The 10,872-nt window shown below is 31.4% G+C and overlaps 1 protein-coding gene across 1 annotated transcript in view; it reads right to left on the bottom strand.

Annotated features, from left to right (window-relative positions):
- LOC111405937 (vacuolar protein sorting-associated protein 53 A-like) overlaps nt 1-452 on the bottom strand; it is a 1,495-nt gene extending 1,043 nt beyond the window's left edge. The window contains exons 1-2 of the mRNA XM_023035061.1: nt 409-452; nt 39-55 (exon numbers count right to left, since the gene is read on the bottom strand). Of these exons, the coding sequence (XP_022890829.1) occupies nt 39-55; nt 409-452 (61 nt within the window). The remainder of the gene's footprint in view (nt 1-38; nt 56-408) is intronic.
- Nucleotides 453-10,872: the final 10,420 nt, after the last annotated feature.

The following is a 10,872-nucleotide window of genomic DNA, read 5'->3' as shown; positions in this document are numbered from 1 at the left end:
GGCACGTTAACTAGGGGTGAAATTAGGTATTTTATTACCTTTATTGATGATTGCACTAGATATACATGTTTATTTGATGAAAAATAAACATGAGGCTTTTGACATGTTCAAGGTGTATAAAAACCAAGTTGAAAATCATCTAGGAAAGAAAATTAAAATTTTATTAAGTGATAGAGGTGGTGAATATTTTTTCAAAGATTTTAACTTATTTTGTGAACAACATAACATAATTTACTAATGTTCTGCACCTCGAACTTCCAAACAAAATGGTTTGGTTGAAAGAAAAAATAGAACCTTAGTTGAAATGATTAATGTCATTCTTGTTTATGCTAAGTTACCATTTAATTTGTGGGCTAAAACTTTATTAAGTGCATATAAGATACTTAATAGGATTTCTTCAAAACATACAAAGGTTTCTCCTTATGAATTGTGTAAGAAAGAAAACCGAACATTGGGTATTTCAAACTATGGGGGTGAATTGCTTATTGTAAGAACACAAACCCTAATAGGAACAAATTAGGTCCAAGAGGCATCAAATGTACCTTTGTTGGATATGCAAACAATACCAAATCTTATAGATTGCTAAAATTTGGAGACCAATGTAATTATCAAATATAGTGATGTAGAGTTCTTTGAAGATTCGTTATCTTCCGATAATGAATTGCGGGAAAATCTTCAAACTATCCCTAGCTCAAGTGGAACGCGTGATGAAATGTCTTCTAAGGATATTGATGAGTCTATGAACCACAAAGAAGCAAAAGAACTCGAGTTGAGAAGTAATTGGGATGGGATAAAAATGATTCTCAACTTATCTTCTTTTATTTAGTAGAGGAAAATGAGTTGAATATTGTAAGAACAATTCCCTTTGTTCTACAAGTGGAAATTGACCCTAAAACTTATAAAGAAGTTATGGCTTCTCATGACAACATTTTTCTGAAAAGATGCAATTAAGGATGAAATAGATTCGATAATGACTAATAATACTTGGAAAATTGTCGATTTACCACCCGGATCCAAACTTATTGGGTATAAATGGGTATTTAGGAGAAAATATGATGTTGACGGATCTCCAAATACATTCGAGGCTAGATTGGTAGCCGAATGTTATCGACAAAATGAATGAATAGATTATTTTGACACTTATGCATCAATAACTAGAACAACATCAATAAAGATATTATTCACTTTAGCTTCAATACATGGCTTACATGTTTATCAAATGGATGTCAAGACATCATTCTTAAATGGGGATCTCAATGAGGAAGTCTATATGGAACAACTTGAAGGGTTTTTCTACCTAGAAACGAACAAAAGGTGTGCAAGTTGGTAAAATCGTTATACATTTTGAAGTAGGCACATAGGAAATTGCATGAAAAGTTTGACTTAGCAATAATATCATTTGGGTTTAAACATAATAGCATTGATAGATGTTTATATTCTAAAGTGTGTGACGATTATGTGACATTTATATGCTTATATATTGACGACATGTTAATTATAAATAATTACATAGACAGTATAGAAGAAACGAAGAGGATTCTATCTTCCACATTCAAGACATCTTGAACAGGTAGATATCATTTTGGTATCAAAGTCACAAAGACTAGTGGGGTTTATCACTTAAGTCATATATATTATATCGAGAATGTGATAAACAAGTTCAAACACTTGAATGTAAAAAAGTGTTGTTCCCCAATTGATCCAAGTTCAAAACTTGTAAAGAATGATGGAAGGGCGATTACTCAATTGGAATATGCAAGTGATATTGGTAGTCTTATGTATATAGTTAATGCAAAAGACTAGACATAGCATATACAATAAGTAAACTTAGTAAGTTTACTAGCAATCTAAGCAATGATCATTGGAAGGCCATTGGGAGATTGCTTATATATTTAAAGAAAACCAAGAACTTAGACCTGCAATAGACTAAATTTCAAGTGATATTGGAAAGATTTATCAATGCTAGTTTAATATCTAGCGCAGGTGAAAGTAAATCCATCTCGGGTTGGGTGGTCGCTCTTGGAGGAGGTGATGTTTCTTGGAAGTCAAAGAAACAAACATACATAACACACTCAACCATGAAATCTGAATTTTTAGCACTATCTAAAACTGGGAAAGAGGCTGAGTGGCTTCAGCACCTCTTTTATGAAATACCTTTGGGATCAAAGAGTATCTCTTCAATATCTATCATGTGTGACAATTAAGCCAATTTAGCAAAGCGTACGGTGAGGTATACAATGGAAAGTCTAGACATGATGATACAAGGAAATTAATCAAGGATGGAATAATTTTCCTAAATTATGTAAGGTCATTGAGAATTTAGTGGTGTCTATTTCGAGTAGGATGGGGTTAAAACTCTTAAACTAAAAAAGCCTATAAGTGATAGCAATGCTACCTGTCATTACTCAAAGGTAATCAAGGATTCAAAGGTAACACAAGTCATTCGTTATGTGAATAGTTATAACATTATTAAAATCCGCAATGACCCTATCGTAATTAAAATAATGCTAATTGTTACTGAAGTGAGTTTGAAACTCTTAATGAAGTTTAGTGCTAAAACACAAGTACCTTTAAAAATAGCAAAGGTACTGGAAGAACTTCACCTAAACAAACTTTGAGGTGAGAGTTTTTCTATTAAAAGTTCATTGAAAGTGATAAACGCAAGGAAGCGCTAAGCTAAATATGAGGAACTTGAGAACACATGGTACTCATGTGTGTGTTCTTACGGGTATTGTTACATGGGGTAACTGGTTCAAAGGTTCACGCTACCTTTAATTCCAAATTTACTTTATTTGAATTACACTATGGTTAGATTCCAATCGAAAGATATTTAATCCTTATATATGAGTATCGTATACTTTGAATATAAGACCTTGTTAATTTTGAACAAGTAAGGGATTGTTGTTCTTTCTCATGACATCGAATGGTCGCATTATTAAGTCCTAACCAATCCATGCCTAAACTAACATCGAAACTTTCATCTCCAAAAGGTATAAGTTCATCTATAATATTTTCCCGTTAATCTCTATCTTCATATCCTTAGTCATCTGATTTGTGCAAAAAGTTCTTCTTAAAGGGATGCTAACCTCTAATTCATTATTCGTTCTCACACATGTAAATTTAGACCTGGCGATGAAGGATGCATAGATAACAGGATTTGTAGCCTCAAAGTCAAAAAGTATGCAAGCAGGTACATCAGATAATAACATAATACCTGTTTTCGTTATTATAGTGTTAGACTGGCGATCAAGGGGCAAAGATAAAACGATGTGTGGTCCTAGGTAAAAAGACTATAAGCAGGTTTGTTAAAAAATGATAATAAAATACCTTCTATCATATTCGAATCCTGTTCCGCTTCATGCTGATTCAGTGTAAAAACTTGGGCCTTCTCTTTCTTGTCCTTGTCATGATCATCATCATTCTTCTTTGGAGGCTCTGTACAGTTGAGAGCAATATGTCCTAGCTTACCATGTCTTCCCAAGTAAGTATTCACCCTATGGTGTTTATTATACTTAGGATAAGGTCTAATATCCCACTCTTCCCGTCGATACGAACTCCTGTGCTTGACCTTTTATTCTACTAGTTATGTTCATTCTTACTCTATTCACTCTACTTTCTTTTTCCCAATGACTCATTGCTAGGCATACTGTTCAAATGTGGTCCTTTGAAATAGCATAAGCCCTCTCCAACATTTCACGATATGAGGTGAAACAATGGGACATAATGATCATGCCGATCTCGGGGCGCAATCCATTTTTGAACCTCTTAATCTTCTTAACTTCGGTATCCACTAAATGTGGGGCATATCTTGAAAGCTGCTCAAACTGCCTCTCGTAATCAGTAAGCGACATGTCTCCCTACCTGAGCTATAGAAACTCTTATTCCTTGAAGTCTCTTAAAACCTATGGAAAATATTTTGCCATCATTTCATTCTTAAATTCTTCCAGGACAAGTTATGTTGTTGCTCTTCTGTCCTAATGCGCGACTGGCTACTCCAACAAACATGAATTCTACGCATAGTACTTTCTGTGCATTCGTATAAGCAATGTGTCATAAGATTCACTCCAGACCTCTAATCCACTCCTCAATAGCTAGTGAGTCGAAACCACCATTGAAAGTTGAAGGCTTGTACCTACGAAACTGCTCAATCACTGAGACAGCTTCTGGGACAAATAGAGGTACATTTTCTTGTGGCGACGGTGTTTAGCTCTATCTGCTCAGTTCTTATACCGCTTGCAATAAATCACGCATCAAGTTCATGGGAGTAGATGGTGTCATTTCCTAAAATTTAATATGAAGTCACCAATCACAATCCAGTACTAAGTCTAATACATTATACTTATTTTATTGTAATACATATCATAAAGTTAGTGGGGAAACAAATGTGCATGTTTTAAAATTTTAAAGATAGGAATTTAAAGTATTTAAATTATGCAAAATGTCTAAGTGCATTCATCTTCTTACCCCTTTACATACATTAGGGTCGTCGGAGGGTAATCGATTAGTGGTCGTTAAGTGCCAAAGATCATTCACATATTTAATAACTTTAAATTGACATTATTATTAAATTCATAAACCTTAGAAAAATATTAACTTATAGCAAACATTAAGCAAGGAAATGGCTAAACAAATAAACATTTTATTAAATGTGACATTTAAAATATGTAAAATCCAATATTTATATAGCATCATTATTTTTTTCCTTTTTTTTTTTCAAATGTTAAAAATACAAATAAATATATCCCAGCATGATCTACATTTACTGGGGAAGGTATACAAATTGTTCCAAAATGAAGTTCAATTTTGTCCTTTTTCTTCAAAATAAAATTCAAATTTGAGAATGAAATCGTCCACAAAACCAATAAATTTTATCTTGAGTATTTTCCAATCATTGTCTACATTTACTGGGGTAGCATACACATGTATCTATTTTTTTACTGTTCACACCGTGAACAGTAATGGGTAACTATTAACTTTGTGAACAATACATGGCGTGAACAGTACAAGGGGAGCACTGTTCAAGTGTGAACAATGACCTTTCTTTAACCTCCTAAATCACATAAAATCATAATGGGTCTACAAGAAGATAAATTTGCCTTTGATACCAAATTGTAACGACCAATAATTACTAATTGGCACGTCCTTAGGAAAGTCAAATAAATTTGGATCGATGGCAAGTAAATTTTGTAAATTTCATACTGTTAGAATATTTTCACTTAAATTGATCAATTATTTAAATGTTATGAAAAGCTCTATAGATGGAATAAAAACATTATGCACAAAATGTTAACTAATCAAATCTTTTATTTCTTACTCTTATTAAAATAACAATTATAAGTCTCATTTTATTTACTCATGGCCTCAACTTCATCAATTTAATATCATTATAGTGGGTTTCATTAGTTAGACATGGATGGGACTGTCAATCACCTACCAATATTTAAATCTCCAATTTTAATGTGTTGGATACCCAAGACCGACAAACGAAAAAGTGATGTGACAAGAACACTAATGTATTAAACAAAACATATATTACACAAAGTGACACAGAGACCCAAATCCCAAGAAACATAATTGAAGTGTAATCAATCCCATTACATAATTGAAGGATAAAGCTGTACCAAATCCCATTAAGTGCAATTTATAATAAATAAAATAACTACCAATCATTCTTTAACCATGTGAGGTATACATGTGGTTGGTTTATGATTTAAGATATAGGGAACACATATTGGCATGCAAATTAATTGATAGAATTTACACGGTTGTTAGATAAAGAAAGGTGTGATGTGAAAATTACTTGACCAATGTGTCATAAATTCTGGAAAGGTTGCATATCCCGTTGGCTGTAGATACCACGGAAAAGTACAAAAATCTTTGATAAGAATATGAGAGTAAAAACATAATCAAATACTTTTAAACAGGGACATCGATAGAAAAAAAATAACGTTTAATTCAAATTTTATTTAAAATGCAATCTACATATATTCATATGCAGATAAACATGCATGACAATTTAATTATAAATAAATGTCTATTGTAATAAACTTAAAAGAAATAAAATTACGTGCTAAATTTTTAGATTTTCATAAAGCGTAATGAGACACAACCACTCAATTGAATCGTCATGTTTCGACATGACCCGTTCTAATCTGTGAGAAGTAGGAAATTGGTGACTACATGAGAATACTCAGTATGATATAAAATTAATAGTGTGACCTTCAGTAAAAATTTTAAAACATGTATCAAAATATCGTACCGTCTCATATCTTTAGAAACCGACAAGAGCTCATGTCATTTGTACTTGAATGGCTATATCATTCATATCATAGCATATCATATCATATTTTTAACTTTCATGATTACAATAATTCATCAACATGGGAAAAAATTAAATGGGATAAAATACACGCACCTCAATATTTTACCTTGTTAACTTACTTTAATTTGGTAGAGAAAACAAAAATTCACATTCCAACAATTCCATTTTTCTGCCTTTGCTTATGTGCTGCACATGTGTGTCTATATATATATGGGGCTATTTGAACCACATTATTTCAAAAAAATACATTATTAAACAGTGATTTGATATCATTTCAATCACACATTCTTCAATAAAATAATATTACACGCAAATCAAAAAAAAATTCTTATTTTTTAACCATACATTTCCCATCAATACACTATTCAAGAATACATTATTACCAAAATAATGTGGCTCAAACACCCCCTATATATATAATTTTGTGTCCTTTCTATCATGTGATGTGTCTATAGATTCTATATACATAGGCAGTTGGTATATTGTCGTGAAACATGTGGTAGTGGAATCGGGTTATGGATGAAAGTATTGGAAACCGAAATTTGACAAAGTCTTGTCAATTAACCAAACCACTGAAAAATCAACACATATCCATTTTCATACACAAAGCATTCCATTTGCATTTAAAGTTTCAAACAATTTGAAAGGAAAATAGTTTTTTATTAACTACACATGTAGCTTTCCTTATCTCTCTCTCATCATTTTCCCTTTTTAATCTTTATTTAATAAACAAATTAAATCACTAACCTACCCAAGCATCTTTCTCTATACACATCACTGAGAAAAAATTTTAAATTATTTAAATAATCAATTAAAATATAATTTAAAGCTATATCTTTTCGATATCGATAACTTGGGCTCCGTTAATCGAAATTAACTTTTTCTCAAACCTAATATACCTTATTAATTACGGTCTATCCAAGGAGCCTAATATTCATATACTTATCACTGCTCCGTCAATATCTACATTTTAACCAAAATGAAATTGAAATTTGCTATATATCATTTTAGTCCCCAACTTTTCAAAACATTAAAATATAGTATACAAGAATTAAATTCTACTCTATGAAATTTCTGGACATTACATTCACGCTGGTCTGCAATTAAAAATTCTATATTTGTGACAAAAAAAAAATGTTATTGTATATATTGAGATTTTGTTGTAAAAATAATTTTGCGACAACAGTAGTTTCTTGCAAGCATTGTAGCACTAAATGAGTCGCGGAATGGATTTTGCGACAACTTTCAATCATTTATCACATTAACAAATTTGCATTATTATTTGTTTGACGCAGAAACTACGAAATAGCAACCAAATATTTGCCACCATATGGTCATCACAACGCTTATATGTCACAAAAAATTAAAAGGGCGACAAGTTAGTTTATCGCAATGATTATTTCAATAAAATTTTTATGGGAAAATGTTTGTTGTGAATACTATTTTAAAATTGTAACATTTGTTACCTATTGTATATTGCAACAACTCATAATGTAGTAATATATCCTTAATAAAAACTCGTGTTTATTGCAATTTATTATGTAACAATAGGTGTTTGTTGTTGCAATAATATATCCTTAATAAAAACTCATTTGTTTTACGTGTTTGATATGTTGCGTAATATATTTTAAGATATTTGACATTTGTAGTACAATTTATTATGTAACAAGAGGTGTTTGTTGTTAAATGATTCCTAAATATATAAAAAAAATCATGTTATTGTCAACCAAACAGATAAAGACTAATATATTATTTACAGACTTGGTTACCTCCAAAGTCAAATACAAAATAAAGTATACTGTTACATTGTGTTCATATATAAGTGAGCTAGAATCAAAACATTTCAAAAAAGGATAAACATAATTCACCTTATTGCTTTCTAGGCCACAAGACTACCAACAGCATCAGGAAAATCTCCAGGAAAGTAACACCGATTTACTGTTACCCACTTTTCTCTAGTACTGTCATCCTCCCACACGTCCTGCAGCAGAAAAAAAAAGATTGTTAATGCCTGAAAACCGAGGCTACATTTTTTAGCAAACCAAGTGTTTTCATTTGCAACAAGGAACATTTACAATGATAGTTTGCATTAGTGATAATTCAGCCCAATCTAGGTAACATAATGGTCAAGGAAAGTAAGGGAAGGCACATAGAAAACAACATGCAAACGAAATTCAATTACCAAAATCAAACATGTATGAACACTCACATTGCTTAAAATGATAATATTGCACCCCAGGGATATGGAACATCTCTTATCTTTCACTGCTACTTACAACTGATTATAAGAATATCTAAGCATCTATTTTGTTCTTTTGAATGACTCGCTTTCAATTTGCAGGAGCTTGAATGTTGCAATGTTGGATTTTTATTGGGAATTCAGTTTTTGACTTTAGAAAGATGAATTTAATATCTTGAGGCTTGAGTTGAATCTACCTACTATCAAATATTCAAGTATGAAAAGCAGAAGATAATGATGTCTAAAAAAAATGTAAAAAAATAAATAAAATACCCCAAAGAGATATGTGAAATTGGAGATAAACTGGAAATTTTGGGCAAAAAGAAAACTACTGTTTCAATGGTCGCTAACATTTTGGCAAGAGTAAATCAATTAGCTTGGCTCAAGGAAGCCTACTTGTACAAGCATAGAATAATGAATTTTGTGGTTGTAATCAAATGAAACACAGCCACCTCAAAGAGGAATAATGAAAAACACTTAACCTTCAAATAGGTTCAGATGGACTTAGAAATCTAAGATGAAATAGGGCCTTCCATTCCAATTGTTCCTCTTTGACAGGCAGTGACACGAAACATTAGAAATATCTAATTCCATTTCCTTCGAAGTCAATTATAAATAATGTCCACCAAATAGATGTTGGAAATTTGCTTAAAAATGCACAGTATAAAATAAAACAAATTTCAATTCCCACAAATGAACTGCTTTGTGTTTAAATAGTAATTATGATCGAAATTATACCTTTGTCAAAACTTGCAAACTCTTTTGCATTTCTTTTGTTCCAACAACATTGATTAGTCATCCACAGCTATTTAATTGTCCAGCCTCCAATAGAATTTCACACAGAGAACAAGATTAAGAGAGAAATAGGGTTTCTTCTCTTATGCTAGCAATAACGAATGAAAATCTCTACAATTTCTAAACCCTAGCTGTTTATTTATATAAGCCTAAACGGGTTTGGCATGTCTCCTAACCCGGTCCAGTATTTAATTAACTCATTTAATTAAATCCGTTCCATGAATTAATTAATCCAATTAAATAATTCGAGTCTATTAATAAGCAAGCAAATTAATTAATTTATCCAATACTTGTTAAATTAATTAAAAGGTACATCACAATCTTCTAGTTTTCCTTTTGTGTGCGATCCATTAGGTCCTGCATCATGATACCTAACGACGTGAATTATTATTTTGATCTAAGCAAAATCAATAAATTAAAACACTCTTTTTAATTTATTATCAATTCACATTCGTCGTCCCAGATTGACATCTAGTAATTTGTTAGGACAATACATAATGTCACGTGGTATGTCAAAACCAAACTTAATTCATTTATTATGAAACTATAATCTCTTTGTCAATATAATTCGATCAATTACAAGATATGACACAAGTTGAAAACTCATTTTCGACTTATGAGTAAACCTTAGTCAAGGATTTCATTATCAACTTGACTGAATTAAATGTAGATCATAATCTCTTACTATCAGAGTGATGAATCCTCTATTGATCATTCAAAACCTTCATACAATTCTTGACATACATGAACAATATTGTATTAGTGATCCCTGGTAGAGTAACGCCAACATCACCAAAGTATGATTGCCCTTATATAAGGCTCTATGATGGCCTCAAATTAAAGGACCAATTCCATTATCGAACATTAGAGATTAACCATTAATTCTCAGATAATTATCCATGTGGAATCTCCCAACAGGTCTCCAATATTTTTTTGTTCTTTAACAAAACATCCACCTGTTATCACACTTTAACTTGTGAGATCAGCTACTTCACAAGTAAGAAATATCACACGTGATAGTATATCCGTAATAACAATCTAAATCTCATTATTACTTACGACCATGGATTATTTAAAATTCAATCACATTAATTAGAATATTAATTTAAATAAATAATAGATCTTGCCAAAAATAAATACATTAAACATATCAAAAGTGTTTACAACCTAAATCGATTAGATTTATGACATAACACTTACAAACTCTCACTTGCACTAGATCCAATCACTCATCTATCTAATCACTAAACGTCTATATGATGATCAAGTTTTTGTTGTGACAATGGCTTTATCAATGGATCTGCAATATTATCATTTGTGGAAACTCAGTCTATCTTCATATCATTTATTTACATAATCTCCCTGATGAGATAATACTGCCTTAGCACATGTTTGGGTTGTTGATGAGACCTTGATTTCTTCTCTTGCATCAAGTTCTATTGTTATCACAATATAAAGGTATGAGATCAACAATGCTAAGAACATCTCCAAGTTCATTAATGAACTTCTTGATCCA

Source organism: Olea europaea, chromosome 1 (assembly GCF_002742605.1).
Source record: "Olea europaea var. sylvestris chromosome 1, O_europaea_v1, whole genome shotgun sequence".
Classification (NCBI taxonomy): Eukaryota; Viridiplantae; Streptophyta; class Magnoliopsida; order Lamiales; family Oleaceae; genus Olea; species Olea europaea.
This window is presented reverse-complemented; position numbering and strand designations above follow the sequence as displayed.